Source organism: Cervus canadensis, chromosome 26 (genome assembly GCF_019320065.1).
Source record: "Cervus canadensis isolate Bull #8, Minnesota chromosome 26, ASM1932006v1, whole genome shotgun sequence".
Lineage (NCBI taxonomy): Eukaryota > Metazoa > Chordata > Mammalia > Artiodactyla > Cervidae > Cervus > Cervus canadensis.
Genome location: NC_057411.1, coordinates 39063387 through 39080511, shown reverse-complemented (window position 1 = coordinate 39080511; position 17125 = coordinate 39063387). Strand labels below are relative to the sequence as shown.

Below are 17125 nucleotides of genomic sequence, written 5' to 3'. Positions count from 1 at the left end.
TGGGCTTGTGAGGCCTGATCTGCTGGTGGTTCAGCTCACCACCACTGTGGAGGCCTACCCAGGTCTCCATCTCCTTCTGGGTTCCCTGTGAGGCCCCAGATGATGGGGGTCACCCCTGGAGGAGGTGAAGGGTCAAAGGTAACCCTCAGCGACCGCAGTTTTAAAGTTTTCATAAATAAACTCATCATGATGCCCACACTGTGAGCCAGGAGGCACCCGGCTGAAGGGGTGGAACAAAGCGGCAGCCCCCGAGCCAGCTCGCTTACAACAGGCCAACGGATGCCTGACCTGGGGCGCCCAGCCCACGGAGTTGGCGGCGGGGCCGCGGCAGGAAAGGATACTGAAGCTCCGGTCGGTGATGGCCAAGTGCCAGAGGTTGATGCGCAGGTCATCTGCCGACATGTACGTCTCACAGTCGCTGTTGACGGAGATGGAGTTGATGTGGTAGGTGTGGCCATTGGCGAAGACCCTCCGCGGGCTCACCTCCACCATCAGGTCCATGGGCTTCAGCACTGGCACCTGTGGAAGAGGAGGGGCGGTCAGAGCTGGGAGCGGAGGGTGGGGGTGGGGGGAGGGGAAGGCAATGGGGGAGGGGTGCTGGCAGGAAACATCCAGGGCCGCGTGATCAGAACGCTGGGAGTGCAGCCAGCGAGTGTCCATCCTGCGTGGGTCAGAAGTAAGCAGTGCCACGTGGCTACGTCCATCGTGACAGCCCTGCAGGAACGCCTACCTCCTTTGCGCGGCCTCCTGGGACTGCTGTGTGACTTTGAATAAATGGTTAAACTCTCCTGCACCCCCAATTTCCTCATTTCTAAAAGGGAAGGAGAAGACACTGTGGCAGAGCCAGATTGTCCACCAAACATTTTTGTTCCCTTATTTTTTTTGGGGGGGTGGGGGCTCCAAAGTCACTGCAGTTGGTTACTGAAGTCATGAAATTAAAAGACACTTGCTCCTTGGAAGAAAAGTTATGACCAACCTAGATAGTTTATTGAAAGGCAGACATTACTTTGCCAACAAAGGTCCGTCTAGTCAAGGCTATGGTTTTTCCAGTGGTCATGTATGGATGTGAGAGTTGGACTATAAAGAAAGCTGAGCACCCAAGAATTGACGCTTTTGAACTGTGGTGTTGGAGAAGACTCTTGAGAGTCCCTTGGACTGCAAGGAGATCCAACCAGTCCATCCTAAAGGAGATCAGTCCTGGGTGTTCATTGGAAGGACTGATGCTGAAGCTGAAACTCCAATACTTTGGCCACCTGATGCAAAGAGCTGACTCATTTGAAAAGACCCTGATGCTGGGAAAGATTGAAGGTGGGAGGAGAAGGGGACAACAGAGGATGAGATGGATGGATGGCATCACTGACTCGATGGACATGAGTTTGAGTAAACTCTTGGAGTTGATGATGGACAGGGAAGCTTGATATGCTGTAGTCCATGGGGTTGCAAAGAGTAGGACATGACTGAGCAACTGAACTGATACTGAACAGATCATAGGGAACTGGCTGCCCAGGCAGGGACTACATTTCCCAGCTGCCGTTGCAGCTGGGTGTGGCCACATGACTGTTCTGACCAATGGGGTGTGAATACAGTGATGCCGGGCACTTGGGGGCCAAGACAGTTAAGAGGCCGCTGTACCTTCTCTTTCCCTTTCCCCTTCCATAGCCGGAAGGTGAGGGTCCAAGCTTTAGGGATGGAGGCACAGAGGATGGAAGGAACCTGTGTCCCTGTAGGAAAGCGGTGTGCCATCCAGCATGCCCAACCAGAGCTTTCCATGAGTGAGAAATACATTTCTGTGAGCTCTGCCCTGGAATGCTGTGGCTGTAATAGCTGCCGGTGTTAGCCGAACAGGTATGAACTCCCGGAGACAGCGTCAGATAGCATGCCTTTGCTTCCCTCCATGCCCTCTGCCTGGAATGCTCATCCCCTTGGGACACCTGTACATTCTAAGTCACTTCAGTGGTGTCCGACTTTTTGCGACCCTATGGACTTCAGCCCACCAGGCTCCCCAGTACATGGGATTCTCCTAGTGAACCCCAAATCTTCTTGCAAGATCTGGAGTTTATAGCCTCTTGGATGTGCAGCCTGCCTGCTGGGATGTCACACCCTTGCTCACCCCTAGAATGCTGCACACACCACACCGTTCTCAGGGCTCTGGGCGTGCACTGTGGGGTGTTTTGGGCAGGACTACCAGTTCCAGTAAACTGTGAGGTCTTCAAGGCCTGGCCCAGACCTGATGTCCAGGAATTGGACATTGCCATCCCCACATCACTGATAAGAAAACTAGATGCCAAGATGAACCAGACTTCCTAAGCCACGGAGAAAGAAAATAACAGAGCCAGGACAAGAAGTCAAGTGTGACTGCCCCCGAGGGTATCACTGTGCAAAGGTGTAGACCTGAAACCTGACTGCCGCTTCAACCCTGCCCAGCCGCTTACTGGTGTCATGTCCACTGCAGATTTCACTTCTCCGGGCCTCACTTTCCTCATCTGTAACCAGGGTGATGCCGGTGCCTGCTCAGGGCCTCCAGGAATTAATGCAGGTCAAGTGCGCCTGGCACATCACTCAGTACACAGTGCCCTCCTCCCCCTTCCTCGGGGGTGACCAGGGGTGGCCAGGCCAGGGCTCACACAGCCACGGTTTCCAGAGTGGGCCCGGGCAGTCAGGAGGTGCCTTAGGGGTGACAGAAATTGTGTGTGAGAGAGAGGCAGTGAGGCCAGCCTTGGAGTGAGGAAGACAGAAGATTTCAGTGAAGGGCAATGCAGACCTTTGGCAGCTAACTGCAGGGTTTCCGATCCCTGGGAGCAAGCACCAGGTATTAATGAAAAGGCATGACTCCAATCAGGAGTGGGAGGGGTCAGGCGATGGGGGGCCCGCTGCTTGCATACACATGGGAGAGATGACAATAGGCTGAGTGTGTGTGTATGTGTGTGTGGAGGTGGTTTCAGGTAGCAGTAGGTGCTCCAAAGAAAAATAAAAACAGGTGAGGGGACAGGGTGACAGGGTAGAAGGGGCTGATGCCAGGCTGGAAGGGTGACCAGGAAGTGATGTGTGGGATTGGGTTGAGACACTGAGACACGCTGTGGGGATTGAACTTGGGCTGATGTGGGACCCAAGAGAATATCCTTGGCCCAAGGGACCTTCTCCAACCCCGCCTACTCTTGAACTGGGCCTGGGGCTCCCTGGGGCTCCCACAGCCTGTAATCCTTCATCCCAGCAACAGTGTTTCCCCCTGACAACATCAGAACAGGTCACCCAGTGCTCCAGCCAGACACTACCACCCTCAGACCAAATTTCAAAGTTGTTAAGTAAAGAAAGGAGAAGAAGAGGGAAGAGATACCTGCTGTGAAGGTCTGAAGGTTTCATGAATAAAACTTTCCCCCCTACCCTTACCCTGTCAGAGGGACAGACTAGTCAAGATGAGGGGCAGGAAGACAGACACATGATCAGTAAAGACAAAGTAGTGTGGGACACACAAGGCCAGAGTGGACGGAGAAGGCTAAGGATTCATCTGGCTTGTATAGAAAAGGTTTTACAGAGGTGGGGGTAATAGGGTTTTAAAGGATGAATAGGAGTCCACCAAATAGGGTAGAGAAAGGCCTCTCTGTGTGTTCCTGTGTCACAGAGCTGACCTCCAGCATGGGGGTGACTACATGTCTGTTTCCTTGGGAGGCTGGGTACACTTTGAGGATAGGCACTCAGTCTCACTTTGCTTAGCTCTGGGACCCCAGAGCACAGAGCTTAGCACAGCACAGGTCCTCAGTAAACAGTAGCTGCCTCCAGCATGAACGGTCCAGGTTAGGTACAGGGTTGGGGAGACTTGGGTGAAATGGGGAGGAGACAAGGTGAGGGGCCAGATAAGGAGAGACCCAGGCACCCAGGTTCTTTCCCTTTTTCTTCTCCTGCAGCCTTCGTTTAGAGTCCAGTGCCAGTTTGGGATATGTGTGATATACAGAGAAAAATCTCAGACCCTGGGAGGGAAATAAACAAGATTCCCATGGGCCACTGGCTTCGCCGCAAATGCCAGGCCAATCAAGAGGTGATAATTGCATCCTCTCACCAGATGAAGCCCTCGTAAACTTTCTTGGGGTTGGGAGGTGAGGGGGGCACTCTCACTCCCGTTATTCAACATCGAAGCTAATTGGCTTTCCCCGTTTCTCAGAATTTATGTGTGCAATTTGCCAATCATTTAGAGGCCAGCATGTTTAAACATTTATTCCTCCTTCTGGGGACAACATTGATTACCATTTCATATTTATGAATCCGCTGGGTGGGCAGCTGCTAAGTCGTGGCAGAGAAAACGGGTCAGCATCTCCAGTTTGCTGGTGAGGAAACTGAGGCACGGAGCAGGGGAGTGCCCGCGGCCACCAGAGCAGTGGTGGGTAGCACCACCCTGGCACCAGGCTGTACCACTGCCTCTCGGAGCATCACACACGCAGAGGGACGGTAAGAACCCAGGGAGAAAGCATTCTGTGAGATGTGAACTCATCTCAGATTGGCCGAGGAGAGCAGTCCTCTCCTGATGCTGAACCTCACCCAGTCTTGGGGCTCTGAGGTCCACTCCCTGAGCAGGACCTGCCCCGGACTTAGACCAGATCTGAACTCAGGTTCACTGCATGGCCAGGCACACAGCAGGTGCTCAATAAGTATGACTGAATGAATGCATCTGGCATCACTTCCAGCAAACACATGGGTGACTGAAAGCGTCCACTCTGTTCCTGGCGCGGTTCTGGAGGTCAGGGAGGGACAGGGTGGCCTCTGTGTGCTTCCCGCAGGAAGCCGATAACCATGCCTGTGACTCTGCCATAAGGCAGGGACCTCACTTCACTTTCACGGAGGAGACTGCGAAGCCAAGTCTGGAGCCAGACTTCCCTGGGTTTGGATCCAGCTCTCCATTTGCTCATCTGTAAAATGGGGATGACAATCATGTACCCACTCTACAGGATTTTGCTGAGGATTGAATGAGTTTTTATAGCCAGAGTGCTTGGGAGACACACGCTTGCCACGAAGTGTTTGTTCTTGTTCCAGATGGGGAATCAGAGGCCCGTGGAGGCTGAGAGTCCTGCCCAGGGTCACCCCAGCAGGAGGTGGCGGAGGCAGGACTTGAAACCAGGTCCTGCGACTCCAGAACTCTTTCATATCTCACAGCCTCTCTGCTGGAGAAAGATGAGTCCTTTTGCTTTTAGTCGAGTTGGGAGCAAGAGTTTGCCTTCACATCACTCTACCACCTAACCTTCCTGGCTGCTCTCACGTCAACGGCAATGTTTGCAGCTGATCCTTTGTAAAGACTGCAAGAATCGCAGGTTCCAGGTGCCACTCTGCCCCTTGGCAAAGGGCTTGGAACCCATAAAGCTCTGCTCATGGGTTCTCCCGGCTCTGCCTCTTGCTCTGCTGAGTGGCTGTGGGTGAGTTGCTGCCTGTCTCTGGGCCTCTGTTTCCCTCTCTGGATAATAAGGAATTAGAGGACGTGCTCTCCACCTCGGATGAAACTGAAGAGTACTTCCTGGAGACGCATCACCTCCCCTTATCATCACATGACTTCTAGAAGAAAGATGATCTTTGCTGGGGAGGAAACCAAGGACATCCAGCAAGTGAGCAGCCCAGCTTAGGTTCGGGATAGGAACCTGATGGTGATTTAGACATCAAAGACCCTTCCAGTCCTGAGATCCTCACTGTGTAATAAACAAAGAAGAGACGGCTCCCTGCTGTGGGAACCCGCCAGGTGCGACAACTTACCTGCAGTGACGTCACCGTGGACAGGTCCTTAAGCTTCCCCTCCTCGTCTTTCAGGTTATAACCCTCGGGCCTCTTATCGCGTTCGGTAATCTTCCATAGTTTGATAGTTTTATCTTTAAAAACAGAACAAAGTGAAACAGGACACATGATGAGCACCAGGATGGAGAATGGAGGACTCACTGAGCCCACTAGATAAGGATGCATCAACCCACAAGTGACTGATCCTTATCCTGTTCTTGGATCTATTGTCGTTGTTGTTTAGTGGCTAAGTTGAGTTTGACTCTTTTGCAACCCCAGGGACTGCAGGCTGCCAGGCTTCTCTGTTCATGGGATTGTCGTGGCAAGAACACTGGAATGGGTTGTCATTTCCTTCTCTGGGGGATCTTCCTGACTCAGGGCTGAACTTGCGTCTCCTGCATTGGCAGATGGATTCTTTACTGCCGAGCCACCTGGGACGCCCTCTTGTATGTGTAGGCTCTTTCTAATTTAACTCCTTCTCTAAACTGATGCAACAAACATCTTTGCTGAGGGAACATTTGTATCCATGCTCTAGTTCCTCACAATTGATCACAAAAGTGATAATGCTGGGTCAGAGGGCATGGCCCTTTCAAGGGCAGTTATCAGTCTCTCAACTGATTTCCACAAAGACCATCCTAACGAAGCTTCCTGCTCTTTACCCGTCATGGGCAGACCAAAGAGGGTAAGTGGTTTCCTATTTCTGAGCGGCATCTCACCCATCCAGACACTCAGCTCTCCTGAAGCCTCACTTCTCTGGGATCCTGCCAAGAACATCAAAAGAGTCGTCTTCACTAGCAGTGATGTTTCATGGTCGGCATCAATGTGGCTAAGCCACGCTACCCAGATATGTGGTCAAACATGTGGCTGTTGCCCTGAAGGTATTTTTAAGATGAGGTTAACATTTAAATCCATAGAGTAAATTATCCTCCACAGTGTGGGTGGGCCTCCTCCAATCAGGTGAAGGCTTTAGCAGAAAACAAAACAAAACAAAACAAAGTCCTGGGAGGAAGAGGAAGCTCAGCCAGCAGACGGCCTTCAGATCTGAGCTGCATCATCGGCTCTTCCCTGGTCTCCAGCCCACTGGGCAGACTGGGGACCTGCCCACCCCCACAGACGTGTGCACCAATTCCTGAAGATAAACCTCTCCTTACATATATAGGGGCTTCCCTGGTGGCTCAGACGGTAAAGAATCTGCCTGCAATGGAGGACACCTGGGTTTGATCCCTGCATCAGGAAGATCCCCTGGAGAAGGAAATGGCAACCCACTCCAGTATTCTTGCCTGGGGACTTTCATGGACAGAGAAGCCTGGTGGGCTACAGTCCATGGGATTGCAAAGAGTCGGCACAACTGAGCAAATAACACCATATATCTATATGTGTGTCTACATCTATATCCATATCTCTGTCTATACTCATGCACACATACACACACACACACACACATTCATCCTATTGGTTCTGTTTCTGCAAGAACCCTGACATGTACAGCCGCCCAAACAATCGCTGCCGTGTTCATGAGAAGCCAGGGGAGAAAACTGGTATCAATTAAACACTTGACAGGTACCCAGGGATGGGCTAGGGAGGAAAGGATGAAGCTGGGATTCAGAACCAGGGGCGGGACGCTTGCAGGGCAGGCGTGTGAGGGAGTTCCTGGAGCTGACCTTTCCTCCAAAGAGGTGGGAAGAGAATGCCACTCACTGTTAAATGATGTAAAAGAAAAAAGCAGCACTGGAAGGAGGCCCAGTTGCCGGCCCAGTTCGAAGCTTGTAATGATCTGATTTCCTTTTATTCTCCCAATAACTCCACGAGGCAAGAACAGCCATTGACTTTAGAAGGGGAAGTGGCAGGGCCAGGGTGTGAATCACATTAGGGGCTTCTGCCCCAGGTGGCCTGGCCCAGGGGTGGGGGACCTCCCACTGCCTCTGTTCCAGCATCTGGGAAAGGCCCCTCTGGCTCTGAGACAGGGGTTTGCTGAACTTGACCCTGTGCCAGGCACCCCTCAGGGGACACAGACCATCAGAATGGCAGGAGCCCCAGAGAGCAAGCCCTGGGGGTCTGCAGGAGTGGAAAGGCCCATGAGAGGGACACCTGGCTTGGCTGAGCGGTCACGGAAGGCTCAGTGGGAGGCGACACCCAGCAGAGGCCTGAGGGATGAGAAGGGGATGGGCCGGGGGGTGCGGAGAGGACCAGTGTTTGAGCACAGAGGTGGGCCAGTGGCTTGAGATTGATGGGTTCCAGGGAGGCTGTAAATGCCTCCCCAAGGAGTCTGACTCCTTCGGGGAAGAGATGACATCATCTTGCAAGACTCACCCACTCTGGAGCAGTACTGGCTGGTCTTGGGGTGCTGGGTGGGCGCCACCTCCTTCCACCCTCATTGTAACCCCAGAGGGAGCCCAGGTGACCAAATTGAGGACCAGAGAAGTGAGGCCACTCTGCAAGGTCCCCAGGCTGGGACAGAGCCAGGCCTGTCTTAACCCTCACCCCAGGCAACTTTGAGCATGGTAAGGTGAAGGAAGATGAACAGGGGGATGTGAATGTGGGAAGTGGGGCCTCGGGCCCCAGGCCCACCACTGGGCAAGGAAAGACGGTGCCAGGAGCCACGCCTCCGAGTGGACCACAGTGAAGCAGGGGTCTGGCCTGGAGCCTCCTCAGCGGCCTGGCGGGGGCACGGGCTGTCTCCCAGAGGCAGATGGCGAGTGGCCAGGACACCAGTGCTCCTCCTGCACCCTCAAATGAAGACCCCCCACCATCTAGTGAGACCCTCTGCTCTGGGGTGATCTGGGATTCTGGGGGGGCAGTGCAAACAAAGAGGTAAGTTTGTATCAAGTGTTTATTCTTTACCCTGACCTGGCCTCCTTCGTCCACCCCCAGATTATTCACAGAGATGTTCAAGGCGCTGCTATTTACAGCTGCAGAAATAAGCCCATGTCCAACCACGGGAAGAGGATGAGCAGCCATGTTCACTGCATGAAACTTACCCACTGCTCAAAATATTATTTTTTTTTAGGAGTTCTAAAGACCTAGGAAAATGCTCACAATATAAGTGAGGTGAAAAGTGACCCTTGATGACAAACGTACAAGGGCAGGCATGTATGTGCACACGCGTACACACACATGCTCACACATGCACACATACAAGCCCAGACCACAATATAAGTGAGGTGAAAAATGGCATTTGATGACAAGAGCAGGCATGCATATGCACGCTCACATACACACACATACATGCACACAAATGCACATGCACACACCCAGACCGGCCTGGCCGCCTCACCGTTGGTGGACAGCAGGGAATGGGCGGCATTCTGCTGCGGGAGCCACTTGATCTTGTTGATTTTCTCCTCTATCTCCAGACTCTTGAGATAGTCGAACTCTGGCTCGTGGCTCTGGAAAGTGCTGTAGACGTCATACTCGCCCTGGCTGTGTGGCGCATTTTTGCTCTGCAAGGAAACCAGACCCTGAGCTCCGGGATGGTGGGGCGGGAGCTGGCCGAACCCGCACAGCGCCCGGCACGGCCATGGCCAAGGCCAAGGAAGCTCTGTTTTTAAAATGTCCAATACCTTGCTCTGCGGCCCTGGCCCAGCCCCATTGCCCCCTCAGGGCAACAAGTAAGAAGAAGGGCAACCAAGGGAGCCGGCGTTTACTGAGCACCTACTATGCACGGGACACTAAGTGCTTCTCATGCCTCCTCTCGTTCTATCCTTGATGCCCCTCCATGATGGGCAAAACTCCTCCCACTTTATAGATGAGCAAGTGGAGGCTCAGAGGTGAATCGACCCTCTCCCCCAAGGCCAGGTGTCCACACAGTGGTGTCACTCACTCCACTGAGGTCTGTCTGGCACCAAGACAGACTTGAGGTCTGACCTGTTCCTTACATCCTTGGGTCTAACTTGGGCCTGGCTTGAGGAATGAATGAACTTTGGAGCAGAATTAACATTAGAGCAGAACATCCTGCAATGTCAGGCATAGGGATAGACTGGGATAAAGTATTGTCTCCCCCCGCCACACACCGACTTTCCTGAGGTCCGGGCTCCCCCTCCGGTTTAGGCAGCCAAACTCATTAGATAAGGACCTTCTGATGGAGTGATGGAGTTCCCCAAATAGTCTGGGTGTCCATCGCAGGCACTAGGGACCACTTCTTGGTAGACAATTCAAGTTTATATGACAACATGAAACTACAACTACTTGGGAGCAAAATAAAGAAATTCAACCAAAAAAAAAAAATTTAACCAAGCACAACTTCAAGTTTCCTGTTGGCCTTTTGAGAGTATCTATTTCTATTTCTTTTCCTCTTTTACTTTTGGAAAGCTTCAACATTCTTCAATATTTTTGCCTCTCATTCACTTCATCTCCTATTAGCACTGGCTATGGCAAAGGTCAGTGCGACTGGGATTAGGAAAAAAAATTAAAGGAGAAATATTCAAAACTGAGAAACCTGCCTCTGCCAATTTAATTTCTTTCTGCAGTTTGGCAAAAACAGATGACTTTGCAATCTCCAGTGGAGGCCTCTGGTCCTTCTCATGAATCAGAGTGCTCGAGCCACAGAACTGGGCTTAGATAACCAATTCCCGGCTATCTGCCTTCTGGTTGTGTGTCCTTGATAAGTTACTGCAAGCCCTCTGAGCTCTGGTCTCCTATCTGTAGACTGAGGATGGTAATAGCACCGAATGGCACCTCTAGGGTGGTGGTGAGGGAGGGTTATGGGAATGAACGTGGGTGAAGGCAGACCTCAGGGCACCTCGGCATGGGGACGATGCTGAGGAACTAGAGGGAGAAGAGTGATCCTTCAGCCCCTCTGCCCGTCACCCCTTCATCCTTCCCTCCGGCCCCCTTGTCTCCTTCTCTTCCTCGTCCGGCATCTCCTCTCCTCCCTCCCCCTCCCCTCACTGCCTTGGTGTTGCACCATCCTGTCTTCAGCATCTGATCCCAGCCCCCTCTGGGAAGCAGGGTGCTGTGTGTGACCGACAGACCACACCCAGTCTTGCTTTCTATTCCTGGACTTTGCTTACTGGCTGGGTGACTCTGCAAAGGTCCTCATTTAGGAAATGGGGTTTGGGTCTCCACCCTTGGAGGTGGGCAGTGAAGAGTAAATGGGAGAAGCACATGCAGTGTCTACATGTAGTAGGTGCTCAACAAACACGGCCTTTTAACCACCAGGTTCTTCCAGTGACTCAGAAACATGCCTCCAGGCAGGCTGTTCCAGACAACAGAACTCATTGGGGCAAGGCCCCGGGCTGAGTCAAATCATCAACCCTAGACAGAGGGCCGGCCCACGGCTGGGGAAGGTCCCTCCTCCCCTCCACCCAGCTCTGGTTGGGACAGCTCCAGCTCACACAGGCAGCGCTGTCATTATTTGCTCAGGCATGTCTGACTCTTTGCAACCCCATGGACTGTAGCCCGCCAGGCTCCTCTGTCCATGGCCATTTCTCCAGGCAAGAATACTGGAGTGGGTTGCCATGCCCTCCTCCAGAGGATCTTCCCAACCCAGGGATTAAACCCAGGTCTCCTGCATTGCAGGTGGATTCTTTACTGTCTGAGGCACCAGAGAAGCCCACACAGGCAGAGGGCAGTTTAATCAGGAGTCTGTTTCTCCAGGGTCTAGGACACAGTGACCCCTCAGCAGAGGGGGTTCAGAATATGGTACTCTGAGCCGACCAGGTGGATTCCCTCCCTGAGACCTGCCGGGTCCCATCCCTGCATGCCAGGGCACCCTTTCCTTCCAGCCCAGGCACCCCAGTGGGGTGCTGCACGTGGCACCCTGTGGGTTAAAGCCCAGGCTGAGTAGCCCTCCCTCCCTCCAGGCCCCACCGCACCTCCGGTTCCCGCTGGAAGATGACAACTCGGCCACCCTTGTCGCCTGTGGCCAGCAGCTCCCCAGTATGGTTGAACTCGACGGTAGAGATGATATCGGCTGTGGTGGGGGGCGGGGGGAACAGAGACAGGAGGGCGTGGCTCATTAGGACCCGGTGATGTGTAGGTGGAAGGAACTGCCCCCTCCCGCCCCCCAGGGCCTTCACTGGGTTGTAGGAGCCCTGCCTGGGGCGCCCCCCTTCCCCAATGGCTGTAGGACCGAGACTTGTTCACGGGAGACTTTATTTCCTTCCTCCTCCCCTTCCTTTCAGACACAGTTGAAAGGGGGTTGCTTTCTGTGCTCACCAGGTGACCTGGATGCAAATCTGAAACTCACTAGCCCGACTCTGGGGGCCACGGAGACTAACTGTAGTCCTCCCTGCTCCCCACTGACGTCCCCAGGAATGGGACTCCCATCATCATCCCATTCTTGGCCTGGACTCTGCACGCACCCAAAGCCTTGGTCAGGCTTCGGCACAGTGGATCTACTTTCAAACAAACTGCAGAACTGACCACTCCTCCTGGCGGTGGCCCCAGGTAGGCACTCGGCCGGTCCCTTGGCTGGTATCCCTCCTCCCCTCCTCTCGCCCATGTTGAGTTCTCCTTAGAATGGCCAGGGAGAGGGCCAGCCTTAAGGCTCCCAAATCATGGGGGTGCTTCTGCTCAAACCCACTCCTTGCATCATTTCCTACCCCAGCGATAGCAGTTCCATTCTCCCTCTGGCTCGGGCCTGAGCCTTGGGATCATCCTGACTCCTCCTTCTTACCCTCCATGTCCAATCCTATTGGCTTAGCCTTCAAGATACATCCACATTCCATCCCTTCTCCTGCCTCTTGCCTGGAGGACCATGACAGTCCCCTACTGGGGCCCCTCTATTTCTCCTAGCCAGAACACAAGTTGGCCCTGACAGAGCAGCCAGAGGAAGCCTTCTCAGAACTTTCTAGAAGCTCCCCACCAACAGAGAGAAAGCAAAGGTCTCAGAATGTCTAAAGACTTGAATGACCTGCAGCCCCCAGAGGCAGGCCATATCAGGAGCCCAAACCTTCACCCTGTCTGGTACCTAATCCTGGCACTTGACGGGGTACCACCCCTTGTGACTGGCTTTGGCCTGCGGGATGCCAGCAGACAAGCAGTTGTTCTGAGTCTCTGCTGCTTCCTGGAGCAGGACCTGCCCAGGCCTGCAGCACAGCCATCCAGCTCACCCAGCCCAAGCAAGCCTGGGGGACTGGAGGGCCTGGTGGTCAGCACTCCCAGGTCTGCACAGTGAAGCTGAATCTCACCTTTATCTGGCACATTTCTGAACTAGCCACTGTGATTTTTGTGGAGGCCAGAAGCAAAGATAAATAACTTTGACTTCCTGCATAAATTTTGGTCATTCATCATTCCTTCATGTTACGGTCCCAAACCCTCGGCGGCGGCTGCTGCTGCTGCTAAGTCGCTTCAGTCGTGTCCGACTCTGTGCAACCCCATAGATGGCAGCCCACCAGGCTCCCCCATCCCTGGGACTCTCCAGGCAAGAACACTGGAGTGGGTTGCCGTTTCCTTCTCCAATGCATGAAAGTGAAAAGTGAAAGTGAAGTCGCTCAGTCGTGGCCGACTCTTAGTGACCCCATGGACTGCAGCCTACCAGGCTCCTCCATCCATGGGATTTTCCAGGCAAGAGTACTGGAGTGGGGTGCCATTGCCTTCTCCGAAACCCTTGGCAGATGTGTGATAACCAGTGTTTATTATTGAATGCTCGGTATTTTAACTCAGCAAACGGTAAGGAACCCCCTTATCCTCCACTACTCTCAGCCAAGCTCTTCCATCCCAATCTGGGTTCCTTGCTGATTCTCAAAATACCAGCTACCTTTTGTCTCAAGACCTGCTCTCTAACTTCAAGTGGTTTTCCCACTCCTATTTCCAATTCCATACACACCTTTACCTTTTCCAATCAAGTGCCTGACCCACACTGGCCTCTGAGCCACAGGGAAAGGCCAGCTCTGATGGCGAAAGGACATCTCAGTGGGGACAGAGGGAAGGTGGTTCAGAGGCAGGATGCTGGGCTGGGTGTACTCGCTGATCAGGATCAGAGCACATGTCATTCAACGTAAAGATGTGTGTGCACATGCCAAGTTGCTTCAGTTGTGTCTGACTTTTTGTGACCCTATGGACTGCAGCCTGTCAGGCTCCTCTGTCCATGGGATTCTCCAGGCAAGAATACTGGAATGGGATAAAGGGAGATAAAAAGCGAGGAGACCAGCTCTTGGGGACCATGGAGATGCTTGTTGAAATATGGAACCGGGAAGGGCATCAGGCCCCAGCTGCCCAGCACTGTCCCTGCGTGGACAGCCTGACTGGTCCAGGGACACAGGAAGGTTACAGCTGGAGCCACAGGCCAGCAGGGCCCGGTTCCCACACGTGGGGCTGGTTCTCACTGCTTCATGTCAACAGTCCCTTAGGGGGAAAGAGCAGGATATAGAACTGTGTATAAAGTGTTTTTAATTATATAGCCCAGTGATCACAGCCATGTTAGATAGCAAACAAACTGGGCAGAGGTCAAACTAGCTGGAAGAGAATTTTCTACCACCTTAAACAGAGGCTGCTTTAGGGTAGCCGAAAGAACTTTTTTCCCTCTTCTTTCTGTGTTTCCATGTTTTCTATATTTTCTATAATGAATGAATATATTTTTAATAGCTTTTGAAAGTCGCTCAGTCGTGTCCGACTCTTTGTGATCCCATGGACTATACAGTCCATGGAGTTCTCCAGGCCAGAATACTGGAGTGGGCAGCTGTTTCCTTCTCCAGGGGGTCTTCCCAACCCAGGGATCAAACCCAGGTCTCCCACATTGTAGGTGGATTGTCTACCAGCTGAGCTGCCATGTTAAACAGAGGCTGCTTTAAGGTAGCGGAAAGAAAAATTTTTTCCTTCTTCTTTCTATTTTTCCATGTATTCTAGATTTTCTGTAATGAATGAGTATATTTTTAATAGCTTTACTGAGGTTGTAATTGATATACACAAAATGCATATTATTTAATGTATGCAATTTAATGAGTTAGGACACATGCATAATATATATTTTTATGATGGAAAAATAACAACGCTATTAAACTAAAATGCCAATGTAACCACTGGTATCCAGAGCAAATGTGGTCATATAAATGCTGGGCAGTTACCACAGTAACAGACATTAACGTCTGCAGGAAATTTACAATTTATATGTCAGTTTTATATCCGCTGCCTCCTTTGAACCTCACGCCAGCCCCTGAGGGAGATATGACTACTATTTCTGTTGGCAGCTGAGGAGATGGATGGGGGCCCATTGACAGTGACAACCCCCTGAGCTGTTCATGGACCAGCCAGAAGTCCTGGGTTGGAGTCCTGGCTTCAACGCATGGGCTATGTGGCTTGGGTGGGCTACATCACTTCTCTGAGACTCAGTCTTGTCATCTGTAGCATGGCTATAGCAGTCTGCCCAGGATTAGAAACTCAGGAGAGATGGTGGAGATGACAGCCTTTGGAAAGGAGGAAGAACTCTAAGAACCTCTTGATGAAGGTGAAAGAAAAGAGTAAAAGAGCTGGCTTAAAACTCAACATTAAAAAACCAAGATCATGGCATCTGGTCCCATCATTTCATGGCAAATAAAAGGGGGAAAAGTGGAAGCAGTGTCAGATTTTATTTTCTTGGGCTCCAAAATCACTGCAGACGGTCACTGCAGCCATGAAGTTCAAAGACGTTTACTCTGTGGAAGGAAAGCTATGACAAAGACAAACCTAGACAGCGTAGTAAAAATCAGAGACATCACTTTGCCACCAAAGGTTCATATAGTCAAAGCTGTGGTTTTTCCAGTAGTCATGTGTGGATGTGAGAGTTGGTCCATAAGGAAGGCTGAGCACCAAAGAATTGATGTTTTCAAACTGTGTTCCTGGAGAAGACTCTTGAGAGTCCCTTGGACAGCAAGGAGATCAAGCCAGTCAATCCTAAAGGAAATCAGCCTTGAGTATTCATTGGAAGGCCTGATGCTGAAGCTGAAGTGCCAATACTTTGGCCACCTGATTCAAAGAGCTGACTAATTGGAAAAGATCCTGATGCTGGGAAAGATTGAAAGCAAAAGGAGAAGGGGGTGACAGAGGATGAGACAGTTAGACAGCATCACTGATTCAATGGACATGAATTTGAGCAAACTTTGGGAGACAGTGGAGGACAGAGGAGCCTGACGTGCTATGGTCCATGGGGTTGCAAAGAGTCTTACATGACTTCGCCATTGAACAACAACAACAAAGGACTATAACACCAAGGAATGATGAATGACCAAAATTTGCTGGACAGAAAATCAAAACTCTCTCTTGTCTTTGCTTCTGGCCTCCGCAGAAATCACAGTGGCTAGTTCAGAAATGTGCCAAATAGAGGTGACATTCAACCTCACTGTGCAGACCTGGGAGTCCTGAGCACCGGGCCCTCCAGTCCCCTTCTGCAAACACCGACAGAGCAGCTACAGACCTCAGGCCAGGGCAGTGCCTCCCCAGGCCCAGGAAGGGGCTGGTGGGTGTTTAACATCTACTCACTGTTACAGTTAAGTGTCTTCTAGAGTTTGCCTTCGGAAAAGTTGCCTCCCCTGAGAGGCGGAGGTTCTCACCAGTAAAACCACGCAATCAGAAAGTCCATCCTTTCATTTTAGAATGTTTGACACATCTCCAGCCTCAATACCACCTCCCCCAGGAAGGCTTCCGGGAGAGCCCTCCTGTTCCCCTGTACAGTGGTCCTTCCTACACCTATGGTCTCATGCCCACTATGTGCCCCTCCCTGGATGGTAGGCCCTGCAGGGGAGATAGCAATTGCAATAAGAGGCAGCACTTGGGTGAGTTTCTCATTTTCGTGGCTTTTAGCCTTAGGACAGGTTCTCGTCTGTGGCTACTGAAACTCAGATAGAAAGTCATACTCTTCGACTCGATAAGACAGAATCTGAGGAAGACCTCGTAGCTGGAAAATGAGGTACTTAATCCTGGAAAATGGGTCTACAGAGGAGTCCCCAAATGCAACACATAATTTGTGTTGCTCCAGTGTTTAGCTGGTTGCAAACTGCACATATACAACAGACTGCATGCAGAGATGTTAAGTCTGAAAGAAGTGAACTGGGATTTGTGCTGGGACTGAGTTTCAAGTTGAGTTCAACCAAGTTATGTGTGTGTGTGTGTGTGTGTGTTAGTCAATCAGTTGTGTCTGACTCTTTGCAATTCTAAGGACTGTAGCTTGCGCCAGGCTCCTCTGTCCATGGGTTCTCCAGGCAAGAATACTGGACTGGGTATCCATTCTCTTCTCCAAGGGATCTTCCTTACCCAGGGATCAAATTCAGGTCTCCTGCATTACAGGCAGATTCTTTACCATCTGAGCCACCCAGGAAGTTGCAAAATTTGTTTGCAAATGCAAAACAAAACAAAAACGCTCTTTGGAGGGACATAGCAAACATCTAGTATCTCTATAGTATCATCATTCTCAACACTGAGAATATTCTCCAAAGTTATATGAAGATATACAAAGAAATAGGAA

At 51.7% G+C, this 17125-nt stretch overlaps 1 protein-coding gene across 2 annotated transcripts in view; it reads right to left on the bottom strand.

Moving 5' to 3' along the window:
- PPP2R2C (protein phosphatase 2 regulatory subunit Bgamma) overlaps nt 1–17125 on the bottom strand; it is a 161667-nt gene that overhangs the window by 49830 nt on the left and 94712 nt on the right. For both annotated transcript variants that reach the window (XM_043448360.1, XM_043448361.1), the window contains exons 2-5: nt 11562–11659; nt 9023–9188; nt 5731–5843; nt 342–519 (exon numbers count right to left, since the gene is read on the bottom strand). In XM_043448360.1, coding sequence (XP_043304295.1) covers nt 342–519; nt 5731–5843; nt 9023–9188; nt 11562–11659 — 555 coding nt within the window. The remainder of the gene's footprint in view (nt 1–341; nt 520–5730; nt 5844–9022; nt 9189–11561; nt 11660–17125) is intronic.